The sequence below is a fragment of the Oncorhynchus mykiss genome, chromosome 27 (genome assembly GCF_057628025.1).
Source record: "Oncorhynchus mykiss isolate SJ-2025 chromosome 27, ASM5762802v1, whole genome shotgun sequence".
Classification (NCBI taxonomy): domain Eukaryota; kingdom Metazoa; phylum Chordata; class Actinopteri; order Salmoniformes; family Salmonidae; genus Oncorhynchus; species Oncorhynchus mykiss.
The window spans coordinates 14140523-14163833 of record NC_143048.1 but is presented as its reverse complement, the minus strand read 5'-3'; the positions used below and the strand labels follow the sequence as shown (position 1 = coordinate 14163833).

General features: G+C 48.5%; 1 protein-coding gene across 4 annotated transcripts in view; it reads left to right on the top strand.

Annotated features, from left to right (window-relative positions):
• LOC110507588 (alpha-actinin-4) overlaps positions 1 to 23311 on the top strand; it is a 59602-nt gene that overhangs the window by 12598 nt on the left and 23693 nt on the right. For 2 of the 4 annotated variants that reach the window (XM_036964943.2, XM_036964948.2), the window contains exons 2-11: positions 11675 to 11789; positions 12165 to 12284; positions 14101 to 14187; positions 15118 to 15205; positions 16910 to 16988; positions 17085 to 17166; positions 17554 to 17639; positions 19922 to 20014; positions 22263 to 22493; positions 22794 to 22941. In XM_036964943.2, coding sequence (XP_036820838.1) covers positions 11675 to 11789; positions 12165 to 12284; positions 14101 to 14187; positions 15118 to 15205; positions 16910 to 16988; positions 17085 to 17166; positions 17554 to 17639; positions 19922 to 20014; positions 22263 to 22493; positions 22794 to 22941 — 1129 coding nt within the window. Of the gene's footprint in view, positions 1 to 11674; positions 11790 to 12164; positions 12285 to 14100; positions 14188 to 15117; positions 15206 to 16909; positions 16989 to 17084; positions 17167 to 17553; positions 17640 to 18845; positions 18932 to 19921; positions 20015 to 22262; positions 22494 to 22793; positions 22942 to 23311 lie in introns of all 4 variants that reach the window. The other 2 variants (XM_036964944.2, XM_090224512.1) reach the window with 1 other exon arrangement.

Sequence of the window (23311 nt, the reverse complement as noted above, 5' to 3'; positions counted from 1 at the left end):
CTGAAAGGGATCCTTATCTTATGTTTGCCATTTGAAGAATCTGGATAAGGCACAATCCTTAAGCGCTCGCCTCTGCAGAGGGGTGGGGGTGGAGGGTTTGGGACGGAAGGAAAACCCTTTAATTGAATTTTACATTTATTTCCGTACCTCTTGTCATGCGTTCTAAATTTACCATGTGAACCTTGCCACAGTATCTCCATCTGATGTGATTTATTTGGGTTATGTACCCAATGTATTTAATAAGTGTCCATGTCATAGTGGAATGTGAGTTGGGGTAGAGGTTTAAAAGGGGAAAGGCCCAGTCCTCCCCTAAGCCAACTGCCAAAAGGATGAGGCCTGAGCTCGCTATTTAGTCTGCACACTCTTATCTCCTTTCCGTACGGGCTGGGTTTGTTTACATTCGGCATATACTGTGAAAGTGATCCTTGAGCGGCTATGAAAGCATTTCCTTGACAAAGACGTCGGCTCACAATAATCGAGATGATCATTTGTCTTTGGGCATGAAATAGCTGTAAACTTCACATTGGAATTTGAGGATATCATGACCTGAAAAGACCATTTGAGGACTTGGACCTACTTGTCACTACCTAATTTATACTAGAGGTGTGGCTCTTGGTCAGGAAAAGTCACGGGTAACAAGGGACACCACTAGACTGCTAGATGTTCACATGGGGCGGTCTATTGACAAAGCTCAGAATGTGGGGGATTTTACCACTTGACTGTAGTTCCTTAAGGTTTACACTTTCACTTGCTATTATAGCACAAGTTCCAACCCGTAAAATACTTTAAAATACCCTTGTTGCTGTACCTCATGAACCCATGAACAAACATGACTATCCCCATCTTATCTTGAAGTGATCTCAGCTATTTACGGCACATTTTAGATGCACCAACATAGCGTGATACTCTAAGGTTGACTTCATTTCCTGTGGTTTAGTTTCCTGGTTTCTACATTGTTAACTGTGGTGGTGTTACACTGATGGATCTCTATCATTCCTAATGATTCATCTCAATACAATCTTCTTCCTGGATGGATGTAGACTAAAGGATGGACGTCACCCCCCCCCCCCCCCCCTTTCCTGTCCTGTGGCTCGTTAAACAGGAAGTTGATTTGCGGGCTGCCGATTTAGTCGGTGTTTGTGAACGGGTGGTGTGAGGCGTTGCAGTGACATTTCATACTGATTCAGGGTGACTAAGGCTGCTTACTCCAGTGGCTGCAAGGGCTGTGGAGCCTGAAGTTCTATTTACTAAGTCATCGACACAGTCTCTTAAGTATCCAATGTAGATGTTTTTTTTAAACTCTATCAAATTATTTCTGGGTAACAATTAAAGCTACTATATGTAACTTTTTGGGCGACCTGACCAAATTCACATAGAAATGTGAGCTATAGATATTCCATTCTCATTGAAAGCAAGTCTAAGAAGTGGTAGATCTGTTCTATGTTGGCTATTTCTTAAGTTTTGTTTTGGAGTTTATCGTTTTGGTTTTGTACACCAGCTGAAAATAAACCAATTTGATGGAAAATATATTTCACAGCTGTTTAGATGGTACAATGATTCTCTAGACAATGACTGCTTGTTTTGTCACAAACTAAAATTAGGCAAACCATTTTAGCAACCAGGAACTTGCAGAGAGTTCTGCATAGTGCATCTTTATGTACCTTACTGTGATTGTTTCCAGTTAAAATGGTTAAAAAAAAGAAACCAAAATAGCTTTTAGTTAAGAGCAATTTCTCAAGCAATAATTCTGCTCGGACGTCTGGGAGTGGTCTGAGCAGGGAGGGGAAACCTAGCTGGTATCGGCAGACAGGTTGGGAACTTTCTTATTGGTCTAACTAATTTTCCACCTGGTGATTTTCATCGGGCAGGCAAAATCTCCATCCCACCAAAACAGGCTGAAATGTCAGGCGGCCTTTTCAAACAGCTCTTACACTAAAAGGGCAGTATCACATTTTTCACAATTTCACAGTATTATTCCAACCTCAGTGTGGAAATGTATATTAAACACATGAAAACCACATTTTTGACAGCACTGGGACTTTAAAATTAGATTAGATCTTTTTTGTGGGTAGTTTTCATCTATAGCATCACCGGGGCGGCAGGGTAGCCTAGTGGTTAGAGCGTTGGACTAGTGACCGGAAGGTTGCAAGTTCAAATCCCCGAGCTGACAAGGTACAAATCTGTCGTTCTGCCCCTGAACAGACACTGTTCCTAGGCCGTCATTGAAAATAAGAATTTGTTCTTAACTGACTTGCCTAGTTAAATAAAGGTAAAATGTAAAAAAATAAAAACATATGTAGCTTAAGAAATCAATAATTTGCTAGTAACAGATGACATTCATTCACTCTGATCTCTGATAATACTTTTGCTAGTGGTAGCAATACAGAAATGTTTATATCACTGATGAAGGATTTTGAGGCTGATTCCCTGACCTGTCAATGTTTTTAATTTGCTGTCTTGTGAATTCAATGGTTTTTACTAGATTACTTGTAGTTTTTCATGTTGTCGGTCTGTCATTTTTTTTGTAATGACTTGGTGCTGCATATCTTGGCCAGGGCGCTCTTGAAAAATAGATTTGAATCTCAATGAGCCCTTCCTGGTTAAATAAAATAGAAATGCCAAAGGTGTGACCTTTTTATATTCAGAACCACATTCCTGTAAAGCTTAAAGAATCTCATGTTAAACACCGTTGACGTAATATGGCGACAGGTTCATCACCTCACCTAAAGCCCATTCTGGTGGGAGCTGTTTATAGATCACCAAGTGCAAGCAGTCACTATCTGGATAACGTGTGAAATGCTTGATAATGTATGTGATATCAACAGAGGTATATTTTCTGGGTGTTTTAAATATTTACTGGCTGTAACCAGTGCCTGCAACCTGGTTCAGGTGATCTGTCAACCTACCAGGGTCGTTACAATCAGCACAGGAATGAAATCATCATGTATTGATCACATCATTACTATTGCTGCAGAAATTTGACAAATCCATTGGATGTAGTTATCACATTATATTAGCCATATCTAGGAAGACCAAAGTTCCAAAGGCTGCGCCTATTACAGTGTACAGAAGGTCATACATAAAGTTTTGTAGTGATTCCTATGTTGTTCATGTAAAGAATATTAGTTAGTCCTTGGTGTGAAATGAGGAGCAACCAGACGCTGCACTTGACGCATTTATGAAATTGCTTATTCCTGGTTCTAATTAGCATGCATCCATTAAAGAAATGACTGTAAAACAGTTAAATCCCTGTGGATTGATGAGGAATTGAAAAATTATATGGTTGAGGGATGAGGCAAAGATAAACAAAGATTGATAGTAAAAAGCTTTGGCGCACTTTAAATGACATTTTGGGCAAAAAGGCAAACTCCGCTTCATCATTAATTGAATCCGATGGCTCGTTCATCGCAACACCCACTGATCTTGGTAATTACTAGTAAATTTAGGCATGACATGCCAGCAACAAACACGGACACTACACAGCCTAGTATCTCTGATCAAATTATGAAAGATAAGCATTGTAATTTTGAATTCTGTAAAGTGAGTGTGGAAGAGGTGAAAAATTGTTTATCAACAATGACAAGCCACCGGGGTCTGACGACTTGGGTGGAAAATTACTGAGGATAAAGCGGATGATATTGCCACTCCTATTTGCAATATCTTCAATTTAAGCCTACTAGAAAGTGTGTGCCCCCTCAGGCACCTGTCTAACAGAACACAGAGGGTGTTCTTTAATGTAAGCCTCGTCAACACAATCCAGGTAGAAATAGGAATTCCCCAGGTCAGCTGTCTAGGCCCATTACTACTTTCAATCTTTACTGATGACACAAGTTGGGGACTAATCATTCACTAAACCTCAACTAAATATTGTAATGACTAATGTGGAAATTGAGCAAGTTGAACTAAACTGCTTGGAGTAACCCTGGATTGTTAACTGTCATGGTCAAAACATATTGATACAACAGTGGCTAAGATGAGGAGAAGTCTGTCCTCCATAAAGCGCTGCTCTGCCTTAACAACACTATCAACAAGGCAGATCCTATAGGCTGTAGTTTTGTCGCACCTGTCGTGTGGTCAGGTGCCACAAAGAGGGACTTAAGAAAATTGCAATTGGCTCAGAACAGGGCAGCACGGCTGGTCCTTGGATGTATACAGAGAGCTAACAATAATTTGCATGTCAATCTCTCCTGGCTCAAAGTGGAGGAGAGATTTGCTTCATCACTACTTGTATTTGCGATAGATATTGACTACTGGCACACTGCTCGGACACCCATGCGTACCCCACAATATATGCCACCAGAGGTCTCTTCACAATCCAGAACATATTATGGGAGGCACACAGTACTACATAGAGATCCATAATGGATCCACTTCATGGAACTCTATTCCACATCAGGTAACTGATGCAAGCAGTACAATTAGATTTTTTTAAACTGATAAAAATACAGTTTATGGAACAGCCGGGACTGTGAAGCAACACACACACATTTTGTGTTGTAGATATGTGGTAGTAGAGTAGGGGCCTGAGGGCACACACTTAATGTGTTGTGAAATCTGTTAATGTAATGTTTTTAAAATATATAACTGCCTTAATGTTGCAGGAAGAGTAGCTGCTGTCTTGGCAGACTAAATACTAAATCCGGCCTCACTGTTCCTTCTGCGTTTTTGCCCAAAATGCCATGACTCAAACCAGCCGCCTCTCAGATGTTTGCTCTCAATAGACATAGTTGGCATTCCTGACATCTCTATCATTCTAATTAAGATGACGGTCATTCCTTCGACGGCACTCCTGGCTCTCGTCACCAACCCTCCCTCTCTCTCCCTTTTCCCCCTCACTCTCTCATCCCTCCCCTCCCCTGATATTGAAGGTGGTCTATACTGGACCACAGATGAAAGGAACGGTGCACATATTGGTAGATTCCCTCTCAGGTCACTGCCACAGCCTCTCATTAAACACTCTTTTATCCTCTCACTGAGCAGGGAGTGGGAGGCTAGGGTGGGTGGCCATATTGCCTGTGTCAGCTGAGCTGCCTGTGGCCTACATATTTTACCCAGCCATGTCCCATGCTGCTGCTGAATGGATGCTACTAGGCCGTTTCACCTCACTGTGACTGCTGCCCGGTGCCTCTTTTTAATGTCATCCTTTATAAGGTAACTGAGAGATTCTCATAGGACTGCCTGCTCGGCCCAACTAAATCCTAGGCCAGTAACTAGAATTACAGCATGTACGTGTTTGTCCATGGTCAGATAAAGTTGTCTAATTTGTTCTGTGTATTGAGCATCGGAGCTGCAGTTGTTTAAGACTTGACTATTGACACAACGTATAGGCTAATTGGCAGTTGTTGACATTAAGCAACAGCCTGTGCTCAGAGCACTACTATTGACACACAACAGTCCACATTTGCACAACAGTGTGTCCTCACTGTCCTGAGTGTTGACATGCTGGTCTGTAGGATGTGTGGCCCTATCCTGCTCTAATCCTGTAGCTGTACCTCTCCTCCCAGTGTGTCTCATCCCCCGGGTCTTGGCTTGTATCAGAATCTGGCCCAAGGCAGGTCACTGAAAGGGTTAACAGCGCAGGAGAGCCCCCTTGCTCGGTGCAACCCAACCTGGACTCGCACAAAGACAGGAAGCCACATAAATAAATCAACAAATAAACACTGCTTCCCCTGCTGGAATTTCCTACGGTGTGTGAAAGGTCCAACATTTTGCCCCCGGTATTTACTCTCTCTCTCTGTCCCCCCCCCCCCCCCCCCCGTTGCAGGAGACTTCAAAAGAAAGTCCAGTAACCACACAGGGCTGCAGCACTAATACTTCTAGGTCACTACTTCTCTTTATCCAGAGCTTCCTCTAGTTGAGTCTGACCTGGGGACAACTCTCCTGCCCACCACCGCTGTGCAACACTGTGTCCCACTCCCAAGTCTCTAGTTCCAAAGTGTGCAGTTGTTAACGTCCCTTCACGGATTTGAAAGAATTTGAGGAATCTCCCACCAGCCCATGCCTCCACCAATCCAACGCTTTTATTTTTGTGGGCTGTAGAGAACATCAGGAGGAGGGAGTGATTTATTGGGATGCATTCTGAGACTCTTCCCTACTAGAGGTGTACCCTACACCCATCACATAACATGAGGTGCAGGTCATGTGTGGGTCACTGTCATGCAACAGGGCTTTGACATTCATGTTACGTCGTACCTTCATGCATCATGCTCACACCTCAACCAAATCGTGTTCCCGCTTTTCCTCCTCTCCTCGTCATCTCTGTTTTTCTGGGCGACCATAAGAGAGCCCACTAGAGATGTCAGGATAAGCTCTCATTTATCGAACTGTTTGTCAGCTTCTGTTTACAGCAGTTTTCCCTAATGGTCACTTCTACTGGCAAACTGAAACAACACTTTCTCACTGGATGAGAATCTGTACTCCGATCAGTTCCTCTTTTTAGTGTTGGCTTGTCAGCACACGAAGAGAGGGAGGTTTGTGTGTGCTGTGTTTTTCTTTTATGATCACCTGTCCAGACCTGACAGGGTAATGAGAGCAGAGTGACTTCAACACTAGGGCATACTCTTTAAAGGCTTCTGTAATAGATGGCCTGTCCCAGGGAGGGAGGGAGTTGCAGGGAACAGCCCAGGGTTCTGTAATACAGGGGCAGGATCAGGGAGGGAGCCAGTCAGGGAACAGCCCAGGGCTTCTGTAATACAGGGGCAGGATCAGGGAGGGAGCCAGTCAGGGACCAGCCCAGGGCTTCTGTAATACAGGGGCAGGATCAGGGAGGGAGCCAGTCAGGGAACAGCCCAGGGCTTCTGTAATACAGGGGCAGGATCAGGGAGGGATCCAGTCAGGGAACAGCCCAGGGCTTCTGTAATACAGGGGTAGGATCAGGGAGGGATCCAGTCATAGGGAACAGCCCAGGGATATACTACTCAACCATTAACTATCTCTAACAGAAAGTCTCTGGGAAATGGTTGAGGATGAGTGCTCACTACTTATGGTAGCTGGCTAGATTATTACCATGCGTGAGTTTGGACTGGAGACCGGAGCTAGGTAGATGGTCTGTAGGGCCTACAGCAATTAAAACATGCTGGCCATCAAAGAATCCAATACCCTCAAGGTTGCCTTTTGTGTTGCTATATTGAGTCATTGATAAAAGGTGGGCAACATGGAAGACCAAGGTGGAGTGGTGCTTCACTGTCTATGGTAGAGCTGACCTTGAGAGAATTCTGATATTGTACAAACAGCTGTTTATGCATTCAGCTGGAGTGCAGCTCTGATATTGTACAAACAGCTGTTTATGAATTCAGCTGGCGTGCGGCTCTCTCTCTCTCTCTCTCTCTCTCTCTGGCGTGTGTGTGTGTGTGAGGCTGAACACTGGGGGAAAATGAACCCTACCAGTGCTTTTGCATTTTAGTGCACCCTAATCTCCACTACCTCACACCAGTCCTGTGTGCCTTATGGATGTGCTGATGCATTGCATGTTTCCCTAGCTATGTATCGTGCGTGTGTGTGTGTGCTATAAAGGTGTGAGGTGGTGTTATAGAGCAGCAGGGTGTGTTTGTGTGCCTCTCCTCTATAAGCTGCCACAGGGGGTAGGTGAGAGTCAGCACTGTACAGCCTTCCCAGATTACATAGCCAGCCAGCTCCCCCAGTGTGTGTCATGTTAAGCTCTGTTGGGGTACTAGGTGGGTTCGTTCTATAAGGAATGTGTCTAAAATGAAACCTGGGCCCGTATTGATAGTGCCTCAGATCAGGATAGCTGATCCAGTTTGTTTTAGATCATAATGAATCCGATTAGAAAGATCGGGTGGACCTGATCCTAGATCAGCACTCCTGCGTTGCTTTATGAATACGGGCCCTGGTCATTCTTCCATACATGATTTGATCCGAATGGCCAGCCAGCCAGTCAGTCGTCGAACTTGAAGGAAGTGGTGTTGGATAATCAAGCTTCCTCCTGCTCCAAGTGTGTTTGTGTGCTCTTGTCAGGAAAATGCTATTACTCCTAATAGTCATCTAGTGAAATAGTCTGGCTGGTGGGCAGGCACAATGAGCTACCTGTTCCAGTGTGTTTGAACAGAGGGGCTATTATGCGACTACTGACTGAGACGATGGGCACCTCACAGACCTCTAGTGCGTCGGCCACCAGGCAGACCTAGCTAATTGAGCCGTAGCCTAAGAATAGGTGGCCTTGTGTGGGCCAAGGTGTTGACGACTGACTCCCAGACCTCTGCCTGCCTCCTACCCCCCCCCCCCCCCCCCCCCCCCCTGTACTCAGTCACAGGTGAGCGACACACACCTCTGCTGTCGCCTCTCACGAAATCCTCACAGGAGCTCCATAATAGCACACAGCCCCCTCCACACCTCATACAGGAGCAGTTATAATGATGACAATAACTTTATAATCAGTAGCGTGGGAGCTTCCTCCCTGTTAATTGGTTTCCTCACCTCTGTGACTATTGAGAGCACACACTCATTGTACCCACCACCAGTCCATGTCCCTGACTGGGCCTGTCAGCCGTTGTCCCTTAGGCCTTAATGATTTTAGGGCACACACACATGGTTGGGGCGTAGCTACTAGCTGACGCTCCCAGAGCTAAGCTGGCCCTGCTGCATGTTGCTGCCTGCCTTGTTTTCTGACTGGGAGACAGCGTGTTACTGACTGGGAGACAGCGTGTACATGTATGTAGTTACAGAACGAGCACAATATGGTTAGAGAGTGAGCTCATCAGTGAGTGATTGGGTAGGCTGTCATTCATTACAGCAGTGGGCGGGTCATCACAGCGGTTGTGCAATAGCATTGTGTTACGAGCCTATGTCATTCTTTCTAGGTGCAGCCAGCCACACCCTTACCCGTTTTAGTGTGTCACAAAAGCAGGTGTTTGATTAGGGTGCTGCGTGCGTCGTCAGGGATCGTGTGTGTCAGAAGGAAGGAATGGGTGTGTAGGTTGTCGGTTCTTGCGTCTCCCTTGCATTCCTGCTCGGGGAGTGCTGCTGGTCGGTTGGCAGGCAGAGACCTGAGTTGTTTGTCTCCTTGTTGTCTAAAACCTGGGCTATCCGTCCATCTACATGACCCTTAAGTTAACCCTTGTTAGGCCGAAGGTGACCTTTTTTCTGTCGTCAAATTGAGCAGAACACTGAGAACTGAGTTATTCTGATCCTCATTAGTCAAGCGTGGACATACCGGTAGCTTTGGAAAGAAAAACGCATGGCTTTTATCTCCAGATAGACCTTGTCTCAAGGTTTCCTCTTGGCTGTTGCCCTGTGTGTCTGTGTCCAATTTTAGTCGAGGTCATTGGTTGTAGACTGAGAGAGCAGAGATCCCTGTAATCCATTTGACTTGTTTTACTAGGATCTGTCCTGAGTGGCAATGATCCTGCTCTGTCCTTCAACACGACAAGAATAGTGTCCCCTCACGGACACTCAACCAACACGTAACGTACCTGGCCATAGAAGGGCAAACTATTTGCTCACTATGGAAATTGATTCAACGTTTGAGCAACGCTGAGGTGTAAAATGCCACCGCTAATGCTAACAGGTCTGCCATGCCCAATCCCTTCCTGATTTAGAGATGCCCACCTGTGTCCCTGTGTGACATCATGCCTGTTAGGGATATGGCGCCGGAGCCTTGGCGCTTCCTATTAGGGTTAGTAGTAACCTAGTGGTGTCGCTGAACACTGTTACCACAACAAGGAAGTAGAATACAATAGATATTTTCAGCTGGTGGTTTTGTATCATATAGGCTATTGGTGTCTAGCTAGAGTAATTAGAATGTGGCCTGGTTTACTCTGTCTATGTTCAGGTTAGTTTGTTGTGTTGGTAATTATCTGTGCATGTTAATGCTGCTGCGCCCTGCTCTGTTACAGAGGCCGATGGCGAGCTACACCGTGCGGGAGCATTGTTTACAGGGGATGTTTGTTTGTGTGTCAGCCCTCCTCTCCTGCCCCTCCCCTGTCCCCGTGGGTCCCGGTCTCGCTCAGGCAGGGGCTGGAGGGCATGGAGGGTGCTGAAGGGACTCATTATATACATGCTGCTCAATGGGCCCTTTGTGTGGCAGCCCAGTGGAATGGGGAGAGTGGCAGGCCCAGGCCCAGCACCCTGTCATAATGTTGTCATACTTCAACACACATTGTAACACCCTGCCATGCCTAACCTAGGGGGAGGGAGGGGAGACTGATCCCAACTCGGGGTTGTGAAACGGGGTGATACGGGGAGACGGTGAAACAAAGTTATTGGGGGGGGGGGGGGGGGGGCAGAGGGCAAAGTGGTGTGTTCAAATGGTAGCTCAGAGGTTGAATGGAGCCATGTTGGGTCTCATTGACTCTGGACAAGGAGAGAGGTGTACGAGGGTTAGTGTCCCCCATCTCTACTAACCCACTCAGGAATCGCTGTGTTTTATTGGTGTTGGTGTGGATTACAGAAGCTATGTTCCAGTCGACTACAACCCACAGAGTTAAGAACTGCAAGTCCTCTTATAATGCCATTTCTGCCGGATAAAGAATAACCCAGTCAGGAAGGAACACTATTTAGCTCACATTTCAGACGCTAGTTTCCTTCTCTGAGGGATTTTTTTCTTTTTTAAAGAAAGACCAGGAGTTTGGGGAGAACATTTTTAACCCTCCACTAATGAATAGTGTGCCACAACTTTTCAAAATAAGCAGATTCAAAACACATGTTTTCCAATTACTGTCACTAGAAAGAAAGTGCCTCGTGAGCTAATGTTGTGTGCCGGCCTAGTTTTTAATAATGTGTACAGTTAGCCCGGTCCCATATCTGTTTTGTGCTATCATGTCAACTACTTGTCATGCGAGCCCTTTTTTAAAGAATGTGTCACTGAGCACAGAAACATGTTTGGCATGACGATGAGGGACTAGGAGTTAACGTGATGGTACAAGCGGATATGTGACCAGGATAGCGTACACTGCAGTACATCAACCTTACAGCTCACTCACTTACCTCATGAAGCACTCTGGTAAATACTGACTGTTAGTTGAATTAAAGAGATCAGGGCCTATATTCACAAAGAGGCTTGGAGTAGGAGTGCTGAATTGGGATCAGTTTAGCTATTTTAAATCCTAATGTATAAGATTGTATGGCCCGGGGGGAGACCTGATCCTTCAATAAGCACTTATACTCAGAATTATGTCAATCAATCACAGCGCACTTCCTGTAACCTACTGTCTGTGCGCCCTGAGGAACTGCAGCTCCCCTCTTCCTGTTTTCTGTTTGTTCCTTTGTCTGTTTTTTACATTTTATTTAACCCTTATTTTACTAGGTAAGTGTACAGCAACAACCTGGGAAATAGTTACAGGGAAGGGGGGGGGACTGGGCCAATTGCAAGCTGGGGATGACTGGGCCAGTTGCAAGCTGGGGATGACTGGGCCAGTTGCAAGCTGGGGATGACTGGGCCAGTTGCAAGCTGGGGATGATGGTATGGACACCGAGGTTAACACTCTTACGATAAGTGCCATGGGATCTTTAGAAACCACAGAGTCAGGACACCCGTTTAACATTCCATCTGAAAGACAGCGCCTACGCAGGGCAATGTCCCCAATCACTGCCCTGGGGCATTGGGATATCTTTTTTTTGACCAGAGGAAAGAGTGCCTCCTACTGGTGCCTCCTATTGGTTACACCAATCTGTGACCTCGCTTCCGCCCACTCTGACCTCACTTCCTGTCTCTCTCCAGACGTTCACGGCCTGGTGCAACTCCCACCTGAGGAAAGCAGGCACGCAGATCGAGAACATCGAGGAGGACTTCAGGGATGGCCTCAAACTCATGCTCCTGCTGGAGGTCATCTCAGGTGAGCCAGCCCATCGACTAGATCATCATGACACATGCAGAGCGCTACTACCACAGCTAAGCGCTAATCTACTGTGGCAGAAAGTGCGGTGCCAGAAAAGGACTCTGTAACGCATTAGTGTCCCCTGTTCTTTTGATACCTTTCAACTAAGTAGTCTGGTCGTAGGCCATGGTTCTGGCCCTGTAGAGGATGCTGTCTGTTTTGAGTGTGAAGGTTGATACTGTGACTTTAAAAGGAGCTGTGCCTGTCTGTTCTGCTGAGACAGTGGAAAGGGCTGTTTTTGTCATGAGACTCTCTGGGCTCACTGCATTTTGTTTGCCTGTGTTTTTGGCTGTTTGTGTGTGTGTGTGTGTGTGTGTGTGTGTTCATCCACAGGGGAACGGTTACCTAAGCCCGAGAGAGGCAAGATGAGGGTCCACAAGATCAACAACGTTAACAAAGCGCTGGACTACATCGCTGGCAAAGGAGTTAAGCTGGTGTCCATTGGCGCGGAGGGTCAGTTTACCTACCACACAAGCACTCTACACACACACACACACACACACACACACAACTCCAAAGCTCACAGCATCCTGCCAAGTACATCTCCCACTCGGGAGCGAAGTCATTTGGCTGGAGAGGAAGGGAGCTCTAGAGGAGAGGGAGCAAGAGGCCCTTCACAAGGCCAGTAAATCAGGCCGAGAGTGCACGTCCGACTCTGTCGCCGTGACAATGACCTTTCTGCTCCAGCTATCTTGACAAATGGCCCTGCCAGCCTCCACCCCTCATTCCTACTGCATGATTCACACGGCCTTGTTGTCAGAGGTTCAGCTTAGCCCCTGCCACCCTGACCAGCAGCCCACCACCCTACACGGCCAAAGGTCACCTGCTGGAAGCATCCTGACCCCAGGGAGAGAGACAGAGAGAGAGGCGGACAGAGATGGAGAGACAAGGACAAATGGCAAGAGAGAGACCCGAGGCAGGCACAGAGAGAGAGAGACCGAGGCAGGCACAGAGAGAGAGAGACCGAGGCAGGCACAGAGAGAGAGAGACCGAGGCAGGCACAGAGAGAGAGAGACCGAGGCAGGCACAGAGAGAGAGAGACCGAGGCAGGCACAGAGAGAGAGAGACCGAGGCAGGCACAGAGAGAGGGAGACCGAGGCAGGCACAGAGAGAGGGAGGGAGACCGAGGCAGGCACAGAGAGAGAGAGGGAGACCGAGGCAGGCACAGAGAGAGAGAGGGAGACCGAGGCAGGCACAGAGAGAGAGAGGGAGACCGAGGCAGGCACAGAGAGAGAGGGAGACCGAGGCAGGCACAGAGAGAGAGGGAGACCGAGGCAGGCACAGAGAGAGAGGGAGACCGAGGCAGGCACAGAGAGAGAGGGAGACCGAGGCAGGCACAGAGAGAGAGGGAGACCGAGGCAGAGAGAGAGAGGGAGACCGAGGCAGGCACAGAGAGAGAGAGAGAGACCGAGGCAGGCACAGAGAGAGAGAGAGGGAGACCGAGGCAGGCACAGAGAGAGAGACCGAGGCAGGCACAGACAGAGAGAGAGAGAGGGAGACCGAGGCAGGGACAGAGAGAGAGAGAGGGAGACCGAGGCAGGCACAGAGAGAGAGAGGGAGACCGAGGCAGGCACAGAGAGAGAGAGGGAGACCGAGGCAGGCACAGAGAGAGAGAGGGAGACCGAGGCAGGCACAGAGAGAGAGAGGGAGACCGAGGCAGGCACAGAGAGAGAGAGGGAGACCGAGGCAGGCACAGAGAGAGAGAGGGAGACCGAGGCAGGCACAGAGAGAGAGAGGGAGACCGAGGCAGGCACAGAGAGAGAGAGGGAGACCGAGGCAGGCACAGAGAGAGAGAGGGAGACCGAGGCAGGCACAGAGAGAGAGAGGGAGACCGAGGCAGGCACAGAGAGAGAGAGGGAGACCGAGGCAGGCACAGAGAGAGAGAGGGAGACCGAGGCAGGCACAGAGAGAGAGAGAGACCTGGGGATAGATAGAAACTAACACACTAACACAGACTCCATGATGAAGCGTTGGAGGGTCACGGGGACAGACACAACCATTGTCTCTTACCTATTCAAAGCTGCTGTAACACCTTGGGACTTTGCTTAAATGCATTATTCATGCTGTACCCAGCCCATCACTGTGCATATTTGTATTTGCACTATTCATATTTTAAGCCTACAAATATATGTAGAACTAGTCCCAGATCTGTTTGCGCTATAATGACAAGGAGTTGACGTGATGTCACAAACAGATCTGGGACCAGGCTAATGCATAAGAGTTGATATTTATTGTATTTCTGAGTGATTATCTTGTCTCCCCTCCTTAGAAATTGTGGATGGCAATGCCAAGATGACCCTGGGCATGATCTGGACAATCATCCTCCGTTTCGCCATCCAGGACATCTCTGTGGAAGGTCAGTCTCTCTCGCTCTCCCCCTGTTAGGCCTCATCAATAGGCAGCTAGGATTTTAATCAGCCCCTAATGTTGCTTTAGAAAACACTTTGCTTTATGTTCTTCCTGTTCTCTTTTAAATCAGAAACTCATCTGGAAACGTTATGACTGGTTTTAAAGAATGTTCTTTGAACCTGGGGGATGACACTGTCCTTAAATCACCCCTCATTCATTAGATCCGTGCTGCTCCATGTTCTTATGCCAGGAGCAGAGCAGGCATTTCCCTCTTCCTCCACACACACACACACACACACACACACACACACACACACACTCCTATTCAAAACACAGCTGTGCTGAGGGGATTCCACCGGGAAGTGGAGTGGAAGCAACTGGGTCTCTCATATGCAATGCATCTCCCCTGCTCTGAACTGTTCTGCTGAGACCACAGGAGGTTGAGTGAGCCGAGCCAAGTGAATACAAGTCTGGCCTACATGCCTGTTCTGCTCTCACTGGTACTTGACGAAGACCGACAATGGCAGGAGAGATCGTTAACCCTAGCTTCCCCGGCTCCACGGCACACTCTGACCGGGAGAGAAGTTAAACACGTTAGCTATCTATACTGCACTCTCAAACATGGTGGAAGATGGGTCTAGGCTGCGTCTGCCTCTGAAATCTCAACTTATTCCAAGAGGGCTCTGGTCAAAAATAGTGCACTATATAGGGAATAGGGTGCCATTTTGGACATACCATAGACCCTTCAAATTCTAATCTGGACCTCGAAGACAGTTCCACTGCTTTTTTTCCCCTTCCCCTCTAAGCATGGACTGATTTTTAAACCTGGGACACCAGGTGGGTGCAATTTAATGATCAGGGAACAGAACCGGCAGTACATCACACTCCGGAGCTCCTGCTGTAGACGGGTATCTAACTCCCCTTCTCCCCTTTCCAGAGACCTCTGCCAAGGAGGGCCTGCTCTTGTGGTGCCAGAGGAAGACCGCGCCCTACAAAAACGTCAACGTGCAGAACTTCCACATCAGGTAGCAGCGCGCACACACACACACACACCACACACACACACACAGAGCTAGACGTCATTCCTGGCGACAGAACCTGAGACCGGAACAGGCTACAGTATTTCTCCAGACATTCTTGTTTGACCTCTATAAAATTCCGCAGTAGTGAAGCCTGTTCAAACATTGCGTTACCCACACACTCCAGCAAACTCCACCAGTGCTTCTAGAAAGGCTGCCCTCTGCTGGTGAAACTGTAACGGTTTTGACTTGAGGTTATTATTTATAGGGGTGCCAGGTAGGTTGTGCCTACCAGAGAAAACATTGGTTTCTCCTTTTGGTTTGGGAGGGAATGCCTCCCATCTGGTCCGTCAAGTCTACACCAATACAAAGGACTTATTTAAAAGTCAGGATGGAAATAAACTTTTCAAAAACCCTTAAAACATTGGAAAGAAGTTCAAAAACAACTATTCTTTTGCGTGGGTTGTATTACCAACATAAATGATCACACACACATATCATAGTATACACAATGAGTTCTGATTCCTCCAGAAATGTCCTGTACCTCGGGCCTAAAAAAAGAGTCCAGCCCGGTAAAGGAGTTCAGGGAACTCAAGTGACCTTTGTCACGCAATGTTTGTCCGTTCATTCAAGTGTAGCGTAAACCCAGTATTAATCATACAATCAATAACAATTATTTTACCACAGAACTTTAAAGCGTATCAACTCTTACTAAGTCCTCAACTACAACTAACTACATAAATCATCACCGTATACGTCACATCAAAACAAATGAAATACCGTATAGAAAAAGGTTGTAGTCAGTCGGTCAGTCAGACAATCCCATCCGCCAACAGATCTCCAGCAGAGAACGGAGAGGTGTAGTCCACGGACGCAAAGAGTGGATCCTGGGTAAACTCTATTAGGCTACAAAACACACGTTTAACGGCAACAAAACAGACGGAATAGAGAAGCTTGGGAACTGAGGGTTGAACACATCCTCATTCACGTCTCCATCACAACCCCACTTTTGCGCAGCTGATGCTGGCTATTTAATTGGGAATTAAAGGGAAAGCGCCCTATTGGAAGGAGCACTATTTAAATGGGAATTGAAGGGGAAGCGCCCTATTGGAAGGAGCACTATTTAAATGGGAATTGAAGGGGAAGCGCCCTATTGGAAGGAGCACTATTTAAATGGGAATTGAAGGGGAAGCGCCCTATTGGAAGGAGCACTATTTAAATGGGAATTGAAGGGGAAGCGCCCTATTGGAAGGAGCACTATTTAAATGGGAATTGAAGGGGAAGCGCCCTATTGGAAGGAGCACTAGTTAAATGGGAATTGAAGGGGAAGCGCCCTATTGGAAGGAGCACTATTTAAATGGGAATTGAAGGGGAAGCGCCCTATTGGAAGGAGCACTATTTAAATGGGAATTGAAGGGGAAGCGCCCTATTGGAAGGGGAAGCACTGAGACGGTTCAGAAAAATTCAGGGCCGTCACAAAACGTAGGAGAGACGTTAGAAGTGTGTGCATAAGGGAAAGGGGAGTACCTGTCAGTTGTCCAACTGAAATGTGTCTTCCGCAATTAACCCAACCCCTCTGAATCAGAGAGGTGCGGGGGGCAGCCTTAATCGACATCCACGTCTTCGGCGACCGGGGAACACTGCATGACCTATGTATGTGCTTTGTAGAGCTGTCTTTCTGATCTCTCTCGCTCTCTCATATATTGCCAGCTGGAAGGATGGCCTTGCCTTCAACGCTCTGATCCACAGACACAGGCCAGAGCTCATTGACTACGACAAGCTAAGGAAGGTGAGTGGGTCAGCACATACTCCCGTCAGCACATCTCACTTTGAGTGCATGCCACTTCTGTGGCTTGTTTTTCTCACCTTCTAATTGGTTGCTCAGGATGACCCCTTGACCAACCTGAACAATGCCTTTGAGGTGGCTGAGAAGTACCTGGACATCCCCAAGATGATGGACGCTGAAGGTATGCACAGGGCACAGTTGCGTGTGTGTGTGTGTGGCGTGTTTCTGCATGTTCATATCGTAATCATTCATCTGACTGCTCTTCCATCCCAAGACTCCAGTGTGCAGGTGGATGTGTTGTGACATCACGGCTGCTGTGGTCATCCTACACACAGACCGTTAGCCTCAGCCCCCCCCTCCTACCCCTCTCTCCCTCCATCTCTCACCGTTTTTTCTGTTGGATCGTCCATCCCCCATTCTCCCTTGTCTGTGTGTTCGCAATTCTATCCTCCAGTTTGTATACCTGTTGTAAAGTGTTTGTGTGTCTGTCCGCCTGTGTCTCCCTCTACGTGTGTAACTATCTCTGTCTCCGTCTGCCCGTATGTGTGTAACTGTGGTTTCCCTACAGACATTGTGAACACTGCCCGTCCGGATGAGAAAGCCATAATGACCTATGTGTCCAGTTTCTACCATGCCTTCTCTGGAGCCCAGAAGGTACCCCATTATCCCACCCCCACCTTACCCCTGCTCCGATACTAACCCTAACCCCCCCTCCCCCTGGTCCTGTCCTCCACATCTACCCCCACCCTCTGCTCCTCTCCTCTCCAGCATGGCTTTCTCCCGCAGCATTGGTGTCGGCCTCATGGGAAACTGGTTCGGGACCCTCCTTTAACTCGACACAACACACACGCTTGAAGTCTCTGAATCTTCCTGTCCTGCTGGTAATAACAGGGCCCTCTTGCTCCTGTGTACTGGCCTGTCTGTGTATAGTGATTGAGTTGGAGTGCATCAGGCCTCAGGGGCCCTTGGTAGTTAAACGGATCATTTTAAATGAGTCACTGAGCCCTGGGTCAGATGGTATCTGAGCAGAGAGGAGACAAGTCAGAGGGACTTTGAGAACTCTTCATAGATATTTTATCTGTTTGTGTTTTCACCCTCCACCACAACCCCTGTAGCTCTCTCTGTCTGCTGTATTCATCCTCTGTCCCTCCCCACCTCTTTTCCCTCTCCTTTTTACCCTTCTCTCTCCCTGTAGACTGAGAACAGGAAGCCTGCTGACGGGCATGTTTTTCGACGGCACTTTAATGAGTTTTTTTATTCATTAAGAAGTTGTTTATGAGCTCCAATCTCAGGAGAGGTGCACGTGCAGAACTGTTTGCCACAGTCCCACTGTTTCCTAGACTACAGAACACCACAGTAAGCTGCTAGTGGGCCGGGTTACATACGGCCATTTGACCAATCACTGTTCATTTTGGAAAACAGTCGTTAATCCTGAAACAGTATGGACACTGGTTAGACTAGTGTACCCTTCTCTTTAGTTTTAGGACCAGGAGGGCCTTTTCTGCTATTACCAGCTTGACAGTTGAAATATTATAGTGTGTGTGTGTGTGTGTATTGAGTGAAGAGGTGTGTCCCAACCTCTGCATCGTGGCCCCGGCAGACTCCTCCTCTCTCCCGAGGTGGACACGCCCGCTCTCTCTCTCCTGGTTACCATGGTAACCCCCCAGTGCGTCATTGGAGGCTCCAGAGTGGGGGGGGGGGCAGCGGCAGTGGAGTCCGGGGTCTATCCCCTTACAACCCCCCCTCATCTCACCCCACCCACCTCGCTGTGTGGCGGGACCCTCTTGCTTTGGGTAGCTTTGCTTCACCACCTCTCTCTCTCTCTCTCCCTCCGCTCACTGCCTGGCCGTGGTTGTGTAGACATCGTGGGCACGCTGAGGCCCGACGAGAAGGCCATCATGACCTATGTCTCCTGCTTCTATCACGCCTTCTCTGGCGCCCAGAAGGTGAGCACCGCCACTACGCCACCTTTAACCCCTGACCTCTGTGACACCAGCCGGGGTCACAGGCAATGTCATACTGGCCAAGGACACTCACTGACGCTTTGGGCTCACAGTACACCTCTATGGAACACCAAACACACACTCTTTCCCTGCTCTAGAACTGCCCTGTTTCAACTCTGCCCCCATAGACTGGTTGTTAACAGTGTTTCTCATAGCTACAGTTAAGGCATGACATTTCATAACTGATATGTTAGAGTATAATCTAAAGTGGGATGAAATAAGCTTCCACTGGTCTGTGGGAAACACTGTTAACGACGGTTCAAATGTCCTCCTATTAACACTACAACTGTTTCAATGTGTACAATGTGTTTATCTGAGATTACTCCGTAGTGTGTTAAGATCCAAGGGCATAATACAGTTTCTTACTGTTTCTTTATTTCAGTGGTTTAACTTTAAGTCTCTAAACACACCAGCTGACATGGACAAAAGTGGTACAGAACCAGACTGAATGCTCCCATTGTATAGGAGAAGCATGTAGCTTTCTGAGGCACAGAGTGTGAAGTCAGCACACAGAGTCCGTGGAACTAACCATTGTCAGCTGTAGCATGTTGCATTAGCCTGTACCCTTACCACTGTACAGCCATCCAACGGGTTTGTGTGTGTGTGTGCACGGTGTTGAAATAATCTGTGAATTCAAGTCACGGCTAGTGTGTGGTTTTTGCATTCACACTCAGTTTACTATGTTGTTCATAGCTAAAAACTAGAAATGACACTCCGTCCAGTTGGACATGAAACTAACTGGAGTTGAGTAAGGCCGGCACACAGTACGCAGTACTTTCAGTTTCCACTGCAGTTGTCCTTTGTCTTTGACTGGCAGGCAGCTGATCTGAATTGTAAAAAATGTGCCCAAGCCACACACGTTAGTGCACGTGCTCCTAATCCATAACAAGAAACCTGTGTATTGGCTCTGCTGACGACTTTCATCCGTGATAGGCTGAGACTGCAGCCAATAGGATCTGCAAGGTGCTGGCTGTCAACCAGGAGAATGAGCACCTGATGGAGGACTACGAGAAGCTGGCCAGTGACGTGAGTAGTACACGTCTGTCTGTCTGTCGGTCTGTCTGTACCTCCCTCCCTCCTCACCACACGTCTACTGTCTGTCTGTACCTCCCTCCCTCCTCACCACACGTCTACTGTCTGTCTGTACCTCCCTCCCTCCTCACCACATGTCTACTGTCTGTCTGTACCTCCCTCTCTCCTCACCACACGTCTACTGTCTGTCTGTACCTCCCTCTCTCCTCACCACACGTCTACTGTCTGTCTGTACCTCCCTCTCTCCTCACCACACGTCTACTGTCTGTCTGTACCTCTCTCCCTCCTCACCACACGTCTACTGTCTCTGTACCTCTCTCCCTCCTCACCACACGTCTGTCTGTCTGTACCTCTCTCCCTCCTCACCACACGTCTACTGTCTGTACCTCCCTCCCTCCTCACCACACGTCTGTCTGTCTGTACCTCTCTCTCCTCACCACACGTATACTGTCTGTCTGTACCTCCCTCCCTCCTCACCACATGTCTACTGTCTGTCTGTACCTCCCTCCCTCCTCACCACACGTCTGTCTGTACCTCCCTCTATCCTCACCACACGTCTACTGTCTGTCTGTACCTCCCTCCCTCCTCACCACACGTCTACTGTCTGTCTGTACCTCCCTCCCTCCTCACCACACGTCTACTGTCTGTCTGTACCTCCCTCTCTCCTCACCACACGTCTACTGTCTGTCTGTACCTCCCTCTCTCCTCACCACACGTCTACTGTCTGTCTGTACCTCCCTCCCTCCTCACCACATGTATACTGTCTGTCTGTCTGTACCTCCCTCTATCCTCACCACACGTCTACTGTCTGTCTGTACCTCCCTCCCTCCTCACCACACGTCTACTGTATGTCTGTACCTCCCTCCCTCCTCACCACACGTATGTCTGTCTGTACCTCCCTCCTCACCACACATATACTGTCTGTCTGTACCTCCCTCCCTCCTCACCACACGTCTACTGTCTGTCTGTACCTCCCTCTCTCCTCACCACACGTCTACTGTCTTTCTGTACCTCCCTCCCTCCTCACCACATGTATACTGTCTGTCTGTCTGTCTGTACCTCCCTCCCTCCTTACCACACGTCTAATGTCTGTCTGTACCTCCCTCCCTCCTCACCACACGTCTACTGTCTGTCTGTACCTCCCTCTCTCCTCACCACACGTCTACTGTCTGTACCCCTCTCTCTCCTCACCACACGTCTACTGTCTGTCTGTCTGTACCTCCCTCTCTCCTCACCACACGTCTACTGTCTTTCTGTACCTCCCTCCCTCCTCACCACATGTATACTGTCTGTCTGTCTGTACCTCCCTCCCTCCTCACCACACGTCTAATGTCTGTCTGTACCTCCCTCCCTCCTCACCACACGTCTAATGTCTGTCTGTACCTCCCTCCCTCCCTCCTCACCACACGTCTACTGTCTGTCTGTACCTCCCTCTCTCCTCACCACACGTCTACTGTCTGTCTGTACCTCCCTCCCTCCTCACCACATGTATACTGTCTGTCTGTCTGTACCTCCCTCCCTCCTCACCACATGTCTGTCTGTCTGTACCTCCCTCCCTCCTCACCACACGTCTACTGTCTGTCTGTACCTCCCTCCCTCCTCACCACACGTCTACTGTCTGTCTGTACCTCCCTCCCTCCTCACCACACGTATACTGTCTGTCTGTACCTCCCTCCTCACCACACGTATACTGTCTGTCTGTACCTCCCTCCCTCCTCACCACACGTCTAATGTCTGTCTGTACCTCCCTCCCTCCTCACCACACGTCTACTGTCTGTCTGTACCTCCCTCTCTCCTCACCACACGTCTACTGTCTGTCTGTACCTCCCTCTCTCCTCACCACACGTCTAATGTCTGTCTGTACCTCCCTCTCTCCTCACCACACGTCTACTGTCTTTCTGTACCTCCCTCCCTCCTCACCACATGTATACTGTCTGTCTGTCTGTACCTCCCTCCCTCCTCACCACATGTCTACTGTCTGTCTGTACCTCCCCCCTCCTCACTACACGTCTGTCTGTGAGATGTTGCTCTGTCCCTCTGATGTGCTGTCCATGTTTCCTAGCTCTTCTAGTAACGTCCGTAGGTTATATTTCCACTCATCCCCTCCACATTGGCCATTTCTCCACTAAACTTCCCTTCTAAGTTTACAGTTGTATTCATCTCGCACAAACATCTGCCCTCCTTTCTCTCACACTTCTCTCTCGTGTCATTTGTCACTCTATCCCCCTCTCCTCTGCCCTAGCTGTTGGACTGGATCCGCCGGACCATCCCGTGGCTGGAGAACCGGGCTCCAGAGAAGACCATGGCCGAGATGCAGCAGAAGCTGGAGGACTTCCGGGGCTACCGCCGCGTCCACAAGCCCCCCAAGGTGCAGGAGAAGTGTCAGCTGGAGATCAACTTCAACACCCTGCAGACCAAGCTGAGGCTGAGCAACAGGCCCGCCTTCATGCCCTCTGAAGGGCGCATGGTGTCGGTGAGTGGGACTGGCGGGCGCATGGACACTCTCTCTCTCTCAGTATTAGAGACGTTTAGAAGCAGTTGTACCAATGATTCCATCCATATCTATTGGACAATTCACCGGGCCATCCTAACGCCCACAATGGGAAATTTGCTTGTGATTAGTTTAAAAAGACATGACCACATGACTTATAACAGCAGCATAAGTATCACCAAATGCATCTCCATATGAATTGCGCCGGAGGGAATAATGCTGGTATACAGTGGAGTGCTCTTTCTGCTGTATGGTGGGTCAGTGTCCTCTCCCTGGCTGCAGGACATCAACGGGTCGTGGCACAACCTGGAGGGGGCGGAGAAGGGCTACGAGGAGTGGATGCTCAACGAGATCCGTCGCCTGGAGAGACTGGACCACCTGGCCGAGAAGTTCCGTCAGAAAGCCACCATCCACGAGTCCTGGACCGATGGTGCGGAGACACTAGTTACTGTACAGACAACACTGATCCCTCACTCTGCCGTAGGGTCGCAAAATTCCAGTCACTTTCCCAAAATTCCCAGGTTTTCTGGAAATCCTGGCTGAGGGATTCTGGATTTCCTGCCTGTTCCCTCCTCCTTGGGCTCTTCCAACTGGGATTTCTGGAAAACCCCAGTTGGAAGTTTGGGGAAAGTTTACCGGAATTTTGCAACCATACTTAGACCCTTGTTGGTGCCACTGCTCCCTATAGATCCCAAAGTACTAGGTGGAGCTTTGACCATATTGATAATGAGGACGTAGGGGTTTGAGTGAGTTGGTTTGGATATCTTGAAGCTTACTGTCTTTAACCCTTCCCTCCCACC